The following is a 19,655-nucleotide window of genomic DNA, read 5'->3' on the forward strand; positions in this document are numbered from 1 at the left end:
CTTGACTTGACTTGAGACACGATGACTTGAATGACTTGAGTGTTAATCACATCATGTTTTTAGTTTGAATATAAAATATATAAATCATTTTAAAAAATAAAGTTGACGCAGCTGGAGCGCAGGCTAAGAATGGCGTTGTCATGACTGAATCACGACACTATTATCAGCTCTCGTACCTTACGCACGCCACGCCCATATCAACATGTCAGCCGGAGGGGTACCGAGGGTCATCGCTTTCGGCTTCAACAAGATGTCAAAAGACGAACAGTGCATTGCAAGACATGCAACATTAAAATCACGGGCAGCCACGTGACAACCTCCAATTTTGTCCGTCATTTGAAGAGCCATAGTAAGTGCTTGTCATTTTTTTAATGTCTGGTTAGTTGGTAGATAGCTAATGTAATAATCGCTAAAGTAGCCATTAACCCTCATCAAAGATGAGTCATTATACCGTGTTGGGGACAAATGTGGGCAAAATAATGTAGATTTTTTTTAAATACTTCCCTTGATCCGAGCAGTATGAAACTTGGCTACTTTTTCTAAGTTTGTAAGCGTCTTATGCGCGCTCAAGTTCGTTATTTCAAATGTAGGTGCACGAACGGAAGAGACGCGCACCGCGGTGCGACGCGCTCGTTTTTCTGGGCGAAGCCTTGAGCATTCAGAGCATTACACAAGTGTGTGTGTGAGAGAGAGAGAGAGGAGAGAGAGAGAGAGAGAGAGAGAGAGAGAGAGAGAGAGTTTGTGTGTGTGTGTGTGTGTGTGTGTGTGTGTGTGTGTGTGTGTGTGAGAGAGAGAGAGAGAGAGAGAGAGAGAGAGAGAGAGTGTGTGTGTGTGTGTGTGTCAGAGAGAGAGAGAGTTTGTGTGTGTGTGTGTGTGTGTGTGTGTGTGTGTGTGTGTGAGAGAGAGAGAGAGAGAGAGAGAGAGAGAGAGAGAGAGTGTGTGTGTGTTGTGTGTGTGTTAACTATGTTTGAGAGAGAGAGAGAGAGAGAGAGAGAGAGAGAGAGAGAGAGAGAGAGAGAGAGAGAGAGAGATGTTCAGAGAGGAGTCTGTTGGATGTTAAGCTGTTATTTGTTTTATGGACTCAATGTTGAAAATTTCAAACATTTCAAACACAGTTGGCAGAAGTGAAAAATAAATAATTTATGAAGTTACAATTTTGTTTGATTCCATGATGTATTTTACTGAACATGAGTATTTACAATGCAAATCCAAATTATTGTAATTAACTGTTAGTTACTTACTGTATATCTTGTCTTTTCACTTTATTAAGATCAGATTCTGCAGGTAAAATTACAATAATAAGGTGACTTGACTTGGACTTGACTTGACCTACTACAGGACTTGACTTGACTTGACTTGATATAGCCTGTGACTTGACTTGACTTGACTTGCCCAAGACAAAAAATACTTGGGACTTACTTGAGACTTGAAGGTTCAGACTTGAGACTTACTTGAGACTTGCACATGTGTGACTTGGTCCCATCTCTGGATACAGGTTTCCATCTGAGGGTTGCCCCATAAAAATATCATTTAAACCAGGCATGTTATAAATAATATGAAGATATACTTAAAACAACTGTGTAGTAAAACAAATGCAAACAGGGCAAAAATGGATTTTAAGTTTATTTGGCTGATGCATGATTTCCTCCTACACAGAGAGAGGACAAAGCAAGTAGAAAAGTAATTTATTAACTTTGAACATTAGATACAGTGAATACATTCTCTTCAATTCAGTTAATGCTGAATACACACTAACTGATGTGTTAAAAACAACACATTTGTGTTGATTCTGGGACAACACACTAAATGCTTTGTCCAAGAATCCACCATCTCGGTGTTATTACTGAAACACATTTTGTGTTACTTTTAACACGAAATCAACAGAAAATTAAACATAATGTGTTAAAGCTCCCATATTTCTAAGCTTTCTAGAGTTTTATTTTAGGTTATGATGTCCTCAAGAATATATATTTTCAGTTTAAGTACCAAAAACAATCTCTAGATATTAGATATATTACAGATCCTCTTTCAGGAGCTCTGCAGGTGGTCTGGGCCTGTAATAAGTAATATTCATGAGCCTCTCTTCTGATAGGCCTGTTGTTTTATGAGTGAAATACACAGTTGAAATAACATTACCGATGGAAGTACACTAAGTGTTAGTTTCTGTACACTAAGGGGCGGTTTCCCGGACAGGGATTAGACTAGTCCTAGAGTTAAACACTTTTAAGAGCTCTCCAAACTGAAAACAACTTGCACTAACATATCTTAAAATACATCAGTGCCCTTTGTTTTACCTCAAAATGCACACAGGTAATGTTTTTAGTAAGGCATTTTTGTTCAAACTAGTTATATTTCCTAATTAAACTAAGGCCTAGTCCTGGATTAAGCTAATCCTGGTCCGGGAAACCATAAATGTTAGGTTAGTAAACCAACAGACACAGAGACTAAAACAACATCTAACAAAAAAAAACAGTAGCTCTAATAACACAAACTTAGACTTAAATGTAATTTCATTACTTGTAATATCTGTATTTTTTAAATGTAAGGATGCATTTTCTGTAATGCAGCTTTCAAACAATATGCATTCATGTGTAAAGCACTATACAAACGCTCAAACATGGTGAACACAAACGCCCGCCTTCTTTCATTTTATTGGTTGGAATTCTGCTCAGCTCTGTACACTGAAAAAAATGATTCATTGAATTTAATAAATTTTTTTAAGGTAAGTGGTTGCAATCAATTTATTTAAGCTACATTTAAACAAAAAAGATTAGTAATGTAAAATAAAATATAAAACTTTTGTTTAAATGTAGCTTAAATAAATTGATTGCAACCACTTACCTTAAAAAATTGATTAAATTCAATGAATCATTTTTTTCAGTGTAATGTGATTGGTTGGAATTGGTGTTTTGTCTTAAGAAATACCCAACTTCTTTCATTTGATTAGTTCTTGCTTGGCCGTGTAATTCAATTGGCTGGAAGTCATTTACAAAAGCCGTGATTTCAATTTCAAAAACAAATCTTCTCTTATTCAGCTGTCAGTCAAAGGTTTGTTTTACTCACCAGAGTTTCTTCGGTTTACATTCTGAATCATTCAAGAGATTCACTCCCATGTCTTTGATTTTATTCCTACTGAGGTTCAGCTCTTTCAGGTGTGAAGGGTTTGAACACAGAGCTGAAATCAGTTTATAATACCTTGTAAGATTAATACTGCATTTACACAACCTACAAAGAGAGAACACTAGTCATGTAGATACCTGTTGTTAGATACCTGTCTACACTGAAAAAAATAAAGGCTGGATTTACTTGAAAATATAGTGCATCATTTTTGCATCCACTTTATTCAGTAAGTTTTACATGGAATTTTAAGCAATTGCTTAAATTGTGCCCCACTCTCCTCTACACACTTTATTAGTTAGTTACATATAACATAGATTTACTGCATAATGGATATAATATCAAATGAAGACACTTTGTGGACCCTGTACAGGGTCCAAAATGGTACAAAATGACTTTTAACGAAATATTCCTTTAAAGGGACTGTAAGTAGGATTTTAAGTGTTTTATTAATCAAAATCATTGTCTTTATTCATAAATATGTCCTCATTCACTCTGCCAGTGATCTGACTTTTCTTTGTAAGCTTAGAATTTCTTCTCTTTAATTACATTGAAGTCCAAGGAGGTTCCATGTCGTTCCGGCGTATTGATAAACTATAATAGCAGAGAGGGACAAAAAGCACTAACCTACCAAAGCGTTTCCACAACACATTTTCATTCAGAACACGTGAACCAGCTGAAAAAGACAAGCAGATCAGTGATTAAATAACGGCTACCGTAGTTGCAACACTCATTTGGAAAAGCGAGGCGCTAGAGAGCACTGTTCGTTTAAATGCAAAATAAAATTTCACCACTAGATGGGGGTAAATCCTACTTATTGTCCCTTTAATATTTAATGGTCTGTCACGGACACTGTTTGAAAGCTTAGAATCACTTTGACATATATTTTACTGTAAGAAAGTTAATTACACTTAATTTACACTATTCCCCCCAATTTGTATACTGTTTAATATTCATATTTTTCAAATATGACACACATGTGCAAGTATCAAATTAAAGCTCTCATTCCCAGGAATAAGGTTCCATTGTTATTTTTGTTCTATTATCATCAGATATCCAACAATCGTCAAATGAATAATGAGGTAGGAACTGGTCTTTTGTGAACTTACAAGTGAAACTTGAGCGTCAGTTGTCTCAGATATCACAGATAGCCACAAATGCTACACCATCTTTTATCTTTGGCCCAACTCTACAAAATGAGTCCATTCACAGCATTTTCTTTTGGTTGTGTGCATGAATAATCCCTTACTATTTATTATATGTGCAAAACACAACAAATGACTGTTATGATATTCAAAAAGAAAAAACTATTTCCCCACCCTTCAGTTGAATAAGATTAACTCTTGCATACTACACGATTAAGACTCAGTTCTTTTTCAGGCATTTACTGCCACTCGCTGGTAACAACCAGAACTGTCTGCAGTCTGCTAGAGCACAGAGAGCCTGAGATATCCACTTTCAAAGACAGTGTTTAGAACACAAAAAATATTTTTGGTGTTTCATCATATAAAAAACAACATAAATAAGAATATTTGTCACAATCAGCAGCTTTTTCTGTAACTTCAAAGGGTTTTCTTTAAAATGATATAAAGATATTGCATTTATTCTACTGTATGTGGTTATGGGAGCACTTCAAATGTTTTAGGTGGAAATTAAATACAAAAAGGGTATTATTCCTCCCTTCAGTTGGAGTAAAATAACTTTTGCATAGATTAAGATTAAGATTAAAAATCATTTTTCCTCTGTAAGCTGACAAGTTCTGGAATCAAACAAAACTGTCTGCAGGTTTTGTTCCCACTCAGGGCCAGAGTTATACACTTTTAAATACAGACTTTAAAAAAAAAAACAAAAAAAAAGTGCCTATTTATTTTTGTGTTTATTAGAGGACTGACAACACATACAACCATGTTTATCTTTTTCTACATAATAACTAACTCTATCAAAACACATCAAACCTGATTTAAAATCAAGTGATTTGGTCAAAACATTAGCACTTGTTTTCTATCCAACAAGAACATATAGTCAATCATTGCGCATAGACTAAATGAAAATGTTAACAATTAGTGGCATTACAAAAACTGCATTACTTGTCATGGTTCTGTTTCACCTGTACAATATGAAATTAATAAAAAAAAAAAATTCAGTCAGCTTTAAACACTCTAAATTTTTGTGATGTGTGTACTAATTTTGGATCGTTACACTTGTACAACATAGTGAATGAGCCATCAGATTCTAAGACAGCACACCACACACAAACAGATTTTCAACCAGAGTCTCGACTGTGAACACAGGAAATCCCACAAAATCTCGCGAGACTTCAGAATAAGCATGGCAGACGATATGCAGGAAGACATTTCAATGATAGTGCTTGGAATAATTTTTACAAGACACATTGTATAAACATTCGTGCTGTTGCCACAAATCAACAAGATGATCATCCATCTCTGCTGTCCACGTCAAATTCACTTTGGCCGTTTCTCAATCCAAAGGTTATAGCCTGTGGAGGTCGCATATGCAGGCTGCATATGTCATAAAACCTGGTTTATTCAAGTTAAATAAGCATTACATTGGCAAGTAATAAGTATATTACAACAATATACGATAATGTAATGTCTGAGCAAGATCAGACACACAATAACTTATTATATTTCATAAATATAAGTGCAGACCCAACAAGCAGGCCAGGCACCGGGGGTCTGTAACACTAACCCCAAACTGCTTTTAACACTTCAAAGCAGAACAGATCTCTCGTGACTACGGCAACACATCAAGATTAAAGTTTTATGACCACAAAAGAATGTGAGTGATTTTGAGACAGACAAAGAAACTTTCTATTTAGTCATGCATGTATTCACTTATAAATGTATAAGGGAAATGTTTTAATCAACTATTTCTAATCTCATCATGGATTATGTCTTGGTGTTAATGTTATATCAGTATATTAACCCAAAATATATTTAGACCTTGTTTTTTTGATTTCCTGAATGATAATATGCATTATGTTTAAGAAACTCTTCTTCATAATAATATTATGAAACACTTTAACATTTCCACCTCAACACCCAATTGAATTCCATATGCAAAGCAACATGTTGGAAGACAAAGACAGTTATTGGGTCAGACACCTCTTTAAGGCCCTGTTTACATTAGAGCATTTGAGTTTTAAAACGAATTAAAAATAATCTTCATCCACACTATACACGACCATAAATGCATGAAACATGACCAATCACGTAACTGGGCATGCGCATAAAAGTGTAAAATAACATTACTCTAATAATAGCTTACCTTTGCGCATTTATGCAGCCTAGGGGTGGATATTGACAAAAATTCATACCTGCATCCTTTGCCGGCAACTACAACAGACACTATTTTTGAATCTATAAAAATGCGTTTGGGAAAGTCTTCAGCTCCCCTTACAACATATTAATATGATTAATAGGTTAATTTTGATGTTATAAACCAAACAGAATTCTTTATGATTTAAAAAGGGAGCATTCAGTACTAAACAGTAGCGAACTTGAAGCAAAAATTCATTTCAGCAAATGCAAACTTAAATCAAACATAATAAGAGGTAAACACCAAATAACTTATCTTCCCTTACCTGTCGCTGTTCAGTGTGCAATTAATTAATAAAAATTAATATGACGATGTTTTTAAAAGTATGCGAGGTCAATGCACGTCCTCCGCTAGCAACACAGAAATAGCAAAAAGCGCAATCGGCTAAACGAGCATTAAATATGAATATGACGTTGATTTTATTGTTTTTATTCATTTATATTCACAAAACTTATCAACAAAACATCAATTAAAATTAAGAGACAAATGATATGAAACGAAATTAATTTTAAAGTAGAAAACAAAACTTAAATTAAACTCGAAAATAATGTCTGACCCATTACAATTCTCACTTTATATTGGCCTTTACAACGCCCTATATGGCGTTTAAAATTACAGTCTGTCTTTCGTAATAAGCTAACTAAATTTAAACAAAACATAAACAACATCACAACAATATTCAAACCCAACAATACTCAAACATAAATATAAAACAGACATTATCTATAAGGATACATGTTAAAACAATCTGATATAGCGTGTATAATAGCTGGTTGGTATAGATGTTTACTATTTTTGGCAAAACCTCTGTTGCAAACCTCCATTTACCTGAATAAAATAATTTTTACTTTGAAAATAATGCGCTGTCACGTTAACATCAGCTGTTCGTTTACATAAGACTCCGTCTACGTTCATTTACACTCAGAGCAACGTCTGAGTTCTCAAACTAAAACAGGGTCTGCAGCGTTTGCGAACGAATCCGTTTATGAGGGTCGAAAACGGTGGTGTAGTGTAGATGAAAGACGTAAACGTAGCAAAAGTAACGCGTTATAAAGGATAAACGCATTAATGTAAACATAGCCTAAGACAGATTAAAGACCCCTGCCTAAGAACACAGACAGAGTTAAGGAGTTCTCTTTTCTTCAGTGATCATCGCCTCATCTCTTCTACAAGTGAGTTCTTCCAGCAACCTCCGCCCCCCTGGGGGAGGGCAATTAGGCCTAGAAGCCTTTCTTTTGTTCTGTGAGTTTTAGGCCAAACTCACCTGAGTTTGTGACCAAGAATGGATTTTTAACAATTAGAAAACCACCAATTCACATCTAAACCTTTCTGAACAACTGTTCAAATGGACTGGACGCTCGGTTCACACACCGACAACCTGGTCTGTTCTTCCAGCATAAAACTGTTGCAATTGGACACTGTCTTGAGATTCTTCAAGAACCTGCAAAGCCATCTTGTTCCATCTAAACCTAAAGGCCAATTTATACTTTTGCGCTAGGTGCGCGTTATAGGTACGCCGTAACATACGCATAGACGCGAACCCTGTCGCCGTAGCCTTCGCAGTACCTGACGTGCACCTCCTCAAAAATGTAACTACACGTCGAAACGACGCGGACCGCAAGATCTGTGATTGGTCGGCGTGAATGCATTATGTTTCCTCCTACGCATTTCGGCGGTGTAACTGCAGAGCAACACAAACGCAGAAGTATAAATGCTCATGACGGCGTTGCCTACGTGCGTAGCGTCTGGCGTACCCTACGGCGTTACCCTGACGCAAAAGTATAAATTGGCTTTAAGACTTTCAAATGCCTTCAACTGCACAGACATGCAAGTATCCGAGAATTATTCTAGATCTTAGAATATAGCTGCATTTAAGTCGGTTAAGTAAGGTGAATGTTGGTTTATGCAACTCTCTCTCTCTCTCTTTGTTAAATGTTGTTTGTCTAAAGTCAGTTATGTCTCATATAATCCCAGTAGAGTAGTCAATAAATATATATGCATATTCATCCATGGATGCCTCTGAGTTCTGATTAAATTCAAAGTCACTTTAACTTTCGATAAATGCTACCTCACGCTCAAGGTTCCTCAGAATTGATGTACAAGTATGGATATGTTCACTGGACGAATTAATTAATTGTTATGATTCATCATAACAATCCTACAAAATATATATGTGACCTGATCCAGCAAAATGAGTCACAGTGATCCAAATTTCAAAATTGAGATTTTGGTATACATAAGCTTTCAAATGATATCCTAGTCAAAGTCATACCTTGAATGGTTTTAAAGATATAGACAATTGAATTAAGGTTGTTTGTCCTCTTTTTCCAACTGAAAACCTGAGAAAAACACCTTTAAAGTTTTTGGGGATATCTTTCAAAATCCATTGCATTTTTAAAGGGATAAACAATTTATTTTACAGCTTAATTTGACAAAAGACATTAATATAAATGCTATTACAGTAAACCAAGAAACAAGCATATAAATCAAACAGAATGATGTTTATTGAAAATGTGAAGTTACAGAAAGGTTTCTGTGATGGTTGGGGTTTGAGTTAGGGGAAGGGAATAGAATATACAGTTTGTACAGTATAAAAACATTACGTCTATGGAATGTCCCCACAAAACATGGAAACCAGAATGAGTGTTTGTTTGTGTGTGTGTGTGTGTGTGTGTGTGCGCGCGTGTGTGTGTTGCGAGAAATTGAGAGAGGAAGAGAGACAAGCAAAAAGAAAACAAATAATGTTTGCCTATGCAGTCATATCTTTGTGTAGGTTAGTTGACAATAACACTGTAAACAATTCAAAAAGGAGTTAAATAGGAGAGGAGAGTGCTTTGAGTATGACAGGAGGATGGCTGGACCAATCGGTTTCCCATTGACAAATGATCAGCGTTTATGAAGATTTCTTATTGGCTCTAAAACAACATGTAACACCAAATTGGGGAGATAGTGACGTTTCAGGGGATACCCGGGAAATGCTCGGAGGTGACGAGAGGATTTGAGAGAAGCAATGTTCATTTCCCGCAAATTTAGTAAAACTGTTTCAACTTTAATAGTCATATAAACACCTTTACTCAATTATTTGGACTACGAAACTTTGGGAGATTATTTTTTAATGTCTGTTCTTTGAAATTAGCTAAAAATATTTTTAAAACGGAACGTTGTGACTTCCGACTCATTTTGCCAGAGCGGGTCACATATAGTTAATGACGATTAATTGTATGTACGGTATTTGCATTTGAGCTAAATCAACAATTCCCTGAATTGGAATAGTGATAAACAATAATTTCCCTTAACAGGGTGGTGGAGAAATGTGATAACTTCAACTTAATGACAGCATTGTAACATTTATGTGGCCACACACACAAAGTCACCAGTGAAAGGAGTGCTATCGGTCTGACGATGAGAAAGCAGCAGGTACACTCTTAAAAAGTATGTGTTAATCTTTTACACATCTTTTTGTGTTAAGCTTTTAACAAATTATGTGTAATTTTAACACATCATGTGTCATTTTGTGTTGATTTTGTGTTAAAATAAAACAAGTTGTGTTAAAAGTAACACAAAATGTGTTGTTTCAAAAATCGTTTTGAAAGCGTGTGAAAGTTGCGCGATCCTATTTCATCAATTGCGCTGAAAATTCAGAGAAAGCTCTTACAAACAAACATACAAAACTCTGTGCAGCATGTTTACTTGCTAAACAAGCAGTGGACTCGGACATAATATAAGTTTGCGTCCATATAAACTTATCATTACTCCCGCTCGCGTTTGAATGACAGCAGAGAGACTCGCCCACCGTCTCACAGACCACCCCCTCACAGTATTCAGCACAGAAGCGGTCGAAAGTGGACAAAAGAAACGGATTTAAATACCAGGTGTAAACGTAATGTGTCTCTCTGATCGATCCGATCGATGAAAACACATCTTAATACGAAGTGTAAACAGCCCCTGAGTGTGTTGTCCCAGAATCAACCCTAATGTGTTGTTTTTAACACATCCATTCTAAGAGTGTAAGATGCTAACATTAGCTACTAGTTTAGGGTGACCAAACGTCCTGTTTTCCCAGGACATGTCCTGGCTGTTTTTTATAAAGTGATGAAAATGTCCTGGTTTTCATTATTTTCATTGGGCCATTAAGCCTGTAGCCTACTTTAAATATATGCTTGCCTTTGCACACAAAACATATGAAACAGGCTTCGCCCCGTCTTGTTATAATTAGGGCTGTGACGGTGTCAGTTTTTTACCACCGCGATGGTAATGCATTGCGGTGGTTATAGATTGTGTGTGTGTGTGTGTGTGGGGGGGGGGGGGTGCGTGCATGTGCATATAGGTCTTATACATAATGCATACATATATTTTGAAATATAAAAATGTAAACGAGGATCAGATATACAAACGTGCGTGTTCATAGGCACCAAACTCTTTCTCCGCTGGTGGGTGTTCGTCACAGTGTCAAGCAATGCTTAGATTACTTCGCAACGAAAGACGCTCTGAAGCGCCCAAGCGCTTTGAAGAGGAGGAAAGCGGCACGGTCACGTTTTCCGCGTGGTTTTAGACGCGACATGTGAAGTAAATGTAAAGCAACTGTGCGTATATGCTTGGCCATTTTGGTGGCTTCTCGAGCCGAGCCCCGGAGCACCCAGGGGATCGGCACATATCTGTGTGTTTATTGTAGCACTTCCACTCATGAAACAACAAGTTATAAACCTTTTTGGGGTTATAATGTTTCCAGCCACACTGAAAATGCGGTCTGATGGTGTACTGGCAGCGCAGATTGATACTTTTTCGCAACTTTGACCATGAGAGAACAGCGTTTTTTTTCAATCGGAAGGCTGCACCCTCCTGAGGTCGCATATGCAGGCTGTATGTCATCAAGCCTGGTTTATTTTTTTCAGGCATTTGCAAGTCATAAGCATATTGCAACAATGTATGATTAACAAAGAATAGTCAACTTTATAATGGTTAATGTTATGAAAGTCTTGATGACGTATGCAGCTTGAAAATGCGACCTTCGGAGGCTACACTCTTCAGAATGAGAAACGGCCAATATCTTGCCTCATTGTTCCGCCCCCAAGCCAGCGGGTCATCACTGATATCAGTTGCCTTCCCTTGCAAATAGCGCATTAACTCCGCGTCTGCTGGCTGTTTGCATTAACCTGAAGACATCTGAAGACATTTCACTGGCCGAGATTGTAGTTTATATTTTTCATAATTTGTGACGTGCACACTACCGCAGGTACTTCCCTTCTGTACTTTTCTGTTCTCTCTGTAATTGTTGTTGTGGTGCCTTAATTCCCCCATTAAAAATAAATTACACTATCTTATCTTGGCTAGTAACTAACACTTTATTATCTTTCTTTTTTGTTGCATAATACAAGTAGTGTGTAGTAAAATACAGGCATGTTGGGTGGGTTAGAGTCCCCTCTAGTTCCTTCATCCTGTTTGACTTCAGGTGAGTGCTCTCTGCTTGCCGCTGCAGATTGAGTGCTGATTATAAAAAGAGACGGGGTGAAGCCAGTTTCATATGTTTTGTGTGCAAAGGCAAGCATATATTTAAAGTAGGCTACATGCTTAATGGCCCAATGAAAATAATGAAAACCAGAACATTTTCATTACTTTATAAAAAACAGCCAGGACATGTCCTGGGAAAACAGGACGTTTGGTCACACTAAACTAGTAGTTAATGCTGTCATTAAGTTGAAGTTATCACATTATAAAGTACAGTCCTCGCACCGCCCTGCTCACTCGCTGTTTGGTTTCATTACAGTGTACTTAGTACTGGGAGCTCCCTCTGCTTTCCATAAGGTGCCTCTGCGCAACAGCCATTTCAAACCCAGCCTCCAGTATATTGGCCACGCCTCCTTATTTGCATACACTCCTCAATCCTCAAATGCCCAATCCTAAATCCTCAATAGCTAAATGACCAATTGCCCGATCCTAAATACAAAATGCCGAATCCTAAATACAAAATGCCCAATCCTAAATACCAAATTCATTTTCGACTTTGAGCAAATATTGTCTTAGTTTTTTTAGCAAATGTTGTCTTAGTTTTCTGAAATTAAATAACAATCTGAACTCAAAATAACTCCATATTGATTGGTCTGGCTCTGGCTCTGGCTCTGGCTCTGAAACTATTGATTTTGTATATAAAATATAAATAGTATACAAAATATAAAAGTACAACACTAAAAACAAAAAATGTATTATGATAAAGAGATCTAAATAGTCTTTCTGATGTGTACTTGATGTGTCTCCGCCCTGAGCGGGCCTTGAGCCTCCTTTGCTCTGAGTGGCACTTGTTCCATCTCCGCCCTGAGCGGCACTTGATCCTTTGCTGCTTTGACCAATTTTTGTTTTATCCTTTGGTTCAGCTGCAAATACACCAGATTACATTACAATTAATGTAATTCCCATACCAACTTAATTAAATCTTCAATAACACCCATGAAAAGGTAAAAGACTCTGCCCAGCCCTTACTATATATATATATAATCCTGCTAATATATAATTTTTTTTGTAAAAATAAATAAATACTACTACATATTGTGTCGTTTTTTTAATTAAATAGTCTTTAAATTAAACTGGACACATATAAACACACATACAATTTATAACAGCTGTAGGTTATTGAGTGTTTGTATTGAAGACATTACTGTTTTGAGATGAAGTGTTCTTATCTTCTTCTTCTGATGAAGACTGTTCAGCCCTCCATGAGCTCAATGAGAACCATGAGAAAAAACCTTTACTTTCTAATCTGTAAGGAGGAACAGAAAAAAATAAAAAATTACAACAACAATAAAAATAAACAGACGATTAATTTAAATATTGACCAATCACAAGTTTAACAGTTGTACCAAGCAGAATTGTGTTCAAGTGCTGATGTTGTGAAGTACAGAAGGACACATCATGAAAAAAACAGTGATGAAACAGTTATGATGTGTAGTGTATAAAAGTGACAATTCTTATAATACTGTATAATGTAGTGGGCAGTAAAGTCCACATGAAATCAAAATTAAACTTTTACCTTTTAGTATAAATGTGTTAGGCTTAAGGATATAGTTATATATTCCTTATTCCACATACACTGAACAAAAATATAAGTCAACACTTTCGTTTTTGCCCTAATTTTTCATGAGCTGAATTCAAAGATTAAAGACATTTTCTTTGTACAGAAAAGGTCTACTTCTCTGAAATATTGTTCACAAATCTGTCTAAAACTGTGTTAGTAAGCACAGAGATAATCCATCCACCTCACAGGTGTGGCATATTAAAATACTGATTAGACATGCACTGGTGTTCTTTAGGCTGGACACAATAAAAGGCCACTCTAAAATGTGCAATATAATTTTGTTCACTGTATATATAATCAGGTATGCAGGGCTCGCAAAATTTTAAAATCCCTGGTAGCCCTTCAGGCAGGCACTTTTTAATTTTTGGTAGCCCGAAATTAATATAAGTAGCCTGAATAAAAAATACATTGTTTAATGTAGAATATTAATAAATCCTGGATTTCCATGTAAGCCAACTATTCCTGCCCATCCCCAGCTTTGGTTCCCAAAACGTTCCCCTAACATTAGTTTTTGGTTTCTAGAACGTTATTTTACAAGGTTTTTGGTTAGCCAGGAATGCTTCCCTTAAGACAATAAACATTCCCCTAATGTTATTTTTAGGTTCCATAGATTTCCATAGTAGGAATAAAAAAATACGATGGAATGGAATGGTCAACTGTTTGCTTATTATACATATATATTCTCGACTGAACTAATCTTAAAACTACACTTTGTGACCAAAAACCGGTAAAATTAAGAAACGGCTATTCCGTCTATTGAGTTATTATGAGATTCAAAGAACCAACCTATTTTTTTAAACTAAATTTAATTAATTGACATGACTTGAATTTAAAACATATGTAATTCGCTTAAAACCTATTAATATATATTAATTAAAATCAAAAACTTAAATTAGTAGTTACAATTTTAAAAGTTAAAACTAGCTAAATTGAATTATGCTTCATTTAATTGGGGCCATAATCATTTTTTTCAGTGTACATACTGTATATTGTTCTTTTTAACCTAAACATCTATAAAATATTATCTTGCATATGATTTATTGTGTATTATATAAATTGACAGCTCACCTGACAGTCTTCAGAGCACATTTTTGATCTTGTATTAAATCATGGATGAGTTTGACTCCTGATTCTCCAGGATCATTTCCACTGAGATCCAGCTCTATCAGATGTGATGGGTTTGATCTCACAGCTGAACATAAAGCAACAAAGCCTTCTTCTCCAATACTACAGCATGAGAGTCTAGAGAAGAGAAATCAAGAATCACAAGCTTTTTGAAAAATTCCAATCTGGCTTTAAATCAAAACACATCACTGAAACTGCACTGTTAAAAGTTTCAAATTACATCTTTCTTGAAACAAATAAAGGGAACACGGTGGCCCTAGTGTTGCTAGATCTCAGCTCAGCTTTTGATATGATTGATCATAAAATCTTACTCTCTAGACTTGAAAACACTTTAGGATTACAAGGTACTGTGTTGAACTGGTTTAATTTGTTTCCGAGTAACAGATTGTTGTGTCTATTGATAAATTTAGCTCCCCAGCACATCCTCTCCCATGTGGGGTACCCCTTTCTAGCTCCTATTCTCTTTTCTATTTTTATGCTTCAGATGGGTGCCATTTTTGAGAAATATGGTGTATCATTCCACTTATATGCTGATGACACCCAACTTTCCTTTCCTTTACAGCATAAACATAAGAAATCTGTTGAGCCTCTACTAACCTATCTACATGAGCTACACTCATGGCTAAAACAGAACTCCCCCCCCCCCCCCCCCCTTAACAATTTGCTCCCTATGTTACATTGTGTGCAAAAATCTTGATGTGGCATTTGACTGTAACCTAAATTTTGATATAAAAAGACAATTGTAATTCTCTTTATGTTAGGATGAGTCAATCTTTTATTGCAAGGCTACAACTTGTTCAAAATGCAGCTGCCAGACTTCTTACAGGTAGACGATGGTCTGAACACATCTCCCCCACTTTAACCATGTTATATTGACTACCCATCAATTCCAGAATCGTTAATAAAATTTTAACATTCGTTTCTAAATCGGTTCATAATCTGGCACCATCATATCTCACCGATGAACTTACTGTCCACAACCCCAGCAGAACCCTCAGGTGAAGTAATCTAAACTTTCTGTCTGTACCCACATCAAATCCAAGATTTGTTGTTGCGAGCCCAAAACTTTGGAACAATTTACCTCTACCTATTAGGACTGCTCCGTAACTCTCTGATTATGTTGGCTTGACAAAGCCAACATACTGTTCTTCGATCTAAGCTTATTAGTGGTGCTTGCATTTATGCAAGGCATCACTATTATTATTGCTCATACTTATTATTATTCTTATGTCTGGACACTTTTTCGGCGCGTAACTCGTCCCGCACGGTTTGTTGTAGTCCCACGAAAGAGGGCTCAAATTGACCGGATTATTGAGGAGAGGTGTGCTATGACTTTTATAAGCGATCGGGTGCAGGATTTTAGAAAGGGGGGCGAAAAACCACCCGAAAAATCCCATTGACTTAACATTGCGCCCAACTTTGACGAGTCATAGCTCCGCTTGAGGATATTGTAGGAACATGTGGGTTACATTATTTGAAGAGGTTGGTAGACTCTGTAAGAACATACATCACATTGGGGTGTAAGTTGTACCCCTGGGGTGTAAGAGGCACCCGAAAATTCCCATTGACTTATAATGGGGCAGGAAACATGCCCATATAAGGGAATACAAACATTTTCAGATGGGATATCTTCGCTTTACAATGTCGTAGATACAAGGGGGTGGGCTCATTTTACTCAGACATCCAATCAGTCTATCAGGGTAGTCCCAGAGCTATTAGGCCACGCCCCTAGCAACCATTTTAGGCACCCTAGCAACATCTCCCATAGACTGCCATTATAAAATGTCCAGATGGATATCTTTGCAGCACAGTGTCATAGAGACATGGGGGTGGGCTCATTTTACTCAGGCATCCAATCAATCTCTCAGGATCCTTACATAGGTATTAAGCCACACCCCTAGCAACCACTTTTGAGCACCCTAGCAACATAAAATTCAAACGGTTATATCTCAGCATCAGAACATTGTAGAGACACGGGGGTTGGACCGTTTGACTCGTGACTCAGAGTGTAATCACTATGGGATGCCATTTTTTCCCCTAGCAACCAAATACAGTACCCTAGCAACAGAGTAAACAAAGCCTTATATCTCCCCATCAGAACATCGTAGAGACACGGGGGTTGGACCGTTTGACTCGTGACTCAGAGTGTAATCACTATGGGATGCCAATTTTTTCCCTAGCAACCAAATACAGTACCCTAGCAACAGAGTAAACAAAGCCTTATATCTCCGCATCAGAACATCGTAGAGACATGGGGGTTGGACCGTTTGACTCGTGACCCGGAGTGTAATCACTATTGGATGTCAAATTTTCCCCTAGCAACCAAATACAGTACCCTAGCAACCAAATAAACAAAGCCTCATAACTCCGCATCAGAACATCGTAGAGACACGGGGGTTGGACCGTTTGACTCGTGACTCGGAGGGTAATCACTAGTGGATGCCAATTTTTTCCCTAGCAACCAAATACAGTACCCTAGCAACAGAGTAAACAAAGCCTTATATCTCCGCATCAGAACATCGTAGAGACACGGGGGTTGGACCGTTTGACTCGTGACTCGGAGGGTAATCACTAGTGGATGGCAATTTTTTCCCTAGCAACCAAATACAGTACCCTAGCAACAGAGTAAACAAAGCCTTATATCTCCGCATCAGAACATCGTAGAGACATGGGGGTTGGACCGTTTGACTCGTGACTCAGAATGTAATCACTATGGGATGCCAAATTTTTCCCTAGCAACCAAATACAGTACCCTAGCAACAGAGTAAACAAAGCCTTATATCTCTGCATCAGAACATCGTAGAGACACGGGGGTTGAACCGTTTGACTCGTGACTCAGAATGTAATCACTATGGGATGCCAAATTTTTCCCTAGCAACCAAATACAGTACCCTAGCAACAGAGTAAACAAAGCCTTATATCTCCGCATCAGAACATCGTAGAGACACGGGGGTTGGACCGTTTGACTCGTGACTCGGAGTGTAATCACTATGGGATGCCACATTTTTCCCTAGCAACCAAATACAGTACCCTAGCAACAGAGTAAACAAAGCCTTATATCTCGGCATCAGAACATCGTAGAGACACAGGGGTTGGACCGTTTGACTTGTGACTCAGAGTGTAATCACTATGGGATGCCAATTTTTTCCCTAGCAACCAAATACAGTACCCTAGCAACAGAGTAAACAAAGCCTTATATCTCTGCATCAGAACATCGTAGAGACACGGGGGTTCGACCGTTTGACTCGTGACTTGGAGGGTAATCACTATTGGATGCCATTTTCCCCCTAGCAACCAAATACAGAACCCTAGCAACAGAGTAAACAAAGCTTTATATCTCCGCATCAGAACATCGTAGAAACACGGGCTTTGAAACGTTTTACTCGTGACTGGAAGTATAATCATATACTGTCGCCCGAAATTTGCCACGGCAAGCACCACTTCACATTTTCTTCAGGAAATGTACCTATCTAGTTATTATTATTAGTGGTGCTTGCATTTATGCAAGGCATCACTATTACTATTGCTCATACTTATTATTATTATGTTGGCTTGACAAAGCCAACATACTGTTCTTCGATCTAAGCTTATTATTAGTGGTGCTTGCATTTATGCAAGGCATCACTATTATTATTCCCCATACTTATTATGTTGGCTTGACAAAGCCAACATACTGTTATTGCTTTTAAACTTATTATTATTATTATTATTATTTTTCTTCTGAGACTAAATTTCTGCAATTAATGCGGCCTACAGCTTTCAAGCTACATCCACCAAATTTTCCACGGACATTCTGACTAGTCTGAAGAAGTGTGCTATGACTTTTTGAAGGAATCCGACTTACAGAATTCCTAAAACGGGACATTAAAATTCCGAAAGTCCCATTGACTTAACATTGGACAAACTTTGACGGGTCATAGCTGCAAGCGAGAAATTTGTAAAAACTTGTGGGTTACCACATTTGAAGAGGCTGGCAGGCTGTGTAAGAACATACATCACATTGGGGTATAAGTTTCACCCCTGGGGTGTAAGAGGCACCCAAATTTCCCCATTGACTTATAATGGGGCAGGGAACATGCCCATATAAGGGAATAAAAGCGTCCCAGACGGAATATCTTTGCTTTACAGTGTCGTAGAGACATGGGGGTGGGCTCATTTTACTCAGGCATCCAATCAGTCTCTCAGGATCGTCCCATATCTATTAAGCCACACCCCTAGCAACCATTTTTGGGCACCCTAGCAACATATCCCATAGACTGCCATTATAAAATGCCCAGATGGATATCTTTGCAGCACAGTGTCACAGAGACATAGGGGTGGGCTCATTTTACTCAGGCATCCAATCAGTCTCTGAGGATTCTTATCAAGGTATTAAGCCACGCCCCTAGCAACCAAATATGAGCACCCTAGCAACATAATAAACAAAGCCTTATATCTCTGGATCCGAACATCATAGAGACATGGGGGTTGGGTCTTTTGGTCATGTTAGCTTCATGCTAGCTTCAAGCTAAGTCATACTAGCTTCATGCTAGTTTCATGCTAGCTTTATGCTAATTTCATAATCAATCTTGCTAACTTCATGCTTATTCATGTTAGCATCATGCTAGCTTCATGCTAATTCATGTTAGCATCATGCTAGCTTCATGTTAATTCATGTTAACATCATGCTAGCTTCATGCTAATTCATGTTAGCATCATGCTAGCTTCATGCTAATTCATGTTAGCATCATGCTAGCTTCATGCTAATTCATGTTAGCATCATGCTAGCGTCATGTTAATTCATGTTAGCATCATGCTAGCTTCATGCTAATTCATGTTAGCATCATGCTAACTTCATGCTAATTCATGTTAGCATCATGCTAGCTTCATGCTAATTCATGTTAGCATCATGCTAGCTTCATGTTAATTCATGTTAGCATCATGCTAGCTTCATGCTAATTCATGTTAGCATCATGCTAGCTTCATGCTAATTCATGTTAGCATCATGCTAGCTTCATGCTAACTTCAT

General features: G+C 37.4%; 1 protein-coding gene across 15 annotated transcripts in view; it reads right to left on the minus strand.

Moving 5' to 3' along the window:
• LOC129454094 (uncharacterized) overlaps nt 1-19,655 on the minus strand; it is a 476,448-nt gene that overhangs the window by 71,826 nt on the left and 384,967 nt on the right. Inside the window, exons 34-36 of one of the 15 annotated variants that reach the window (XM_073865352.1) lie at nt 14,591-14,764; nt 13,107-13,207; nt 8,933-12,824 (exon numbers count right to left, since the gene is read on the minus strand). The exons of the other annotated variants lie outside the window; for them this stretch is intronic. Coding sequence (XP_073721453.1) covers nt 12,433-12,824; nt 13,107-13,207; nt 14,591-14,764 — 667 coding nt within the window. The 3' untranslated portion in view covers nt 8,933-12,432. Of the gene's footprint in view, nt 1-8,932; nt 12,825-13,106; nt 13,208-14,590; nt 14,765-19,655 lie in introns of those variants that run through there. 15 annotated transcript variants of the gene reach the window in all.

This window comes from Misgurnus anguillicaudatus, unplaced genomic scaffold, assembly GCF_027580225.2.
Source record: "Misgurnus anguillicaudatus unplaced genomic scaffold, ASM2758022v2 HiC_scaffold_31, whole genome shotgun sequence".
NCBI lineage: Eukaryota > Metazoa > Chordata > Actinopteri > Cypriniformes > Cobitidae > Misgurnus > Misgurnus anguillicaudatus.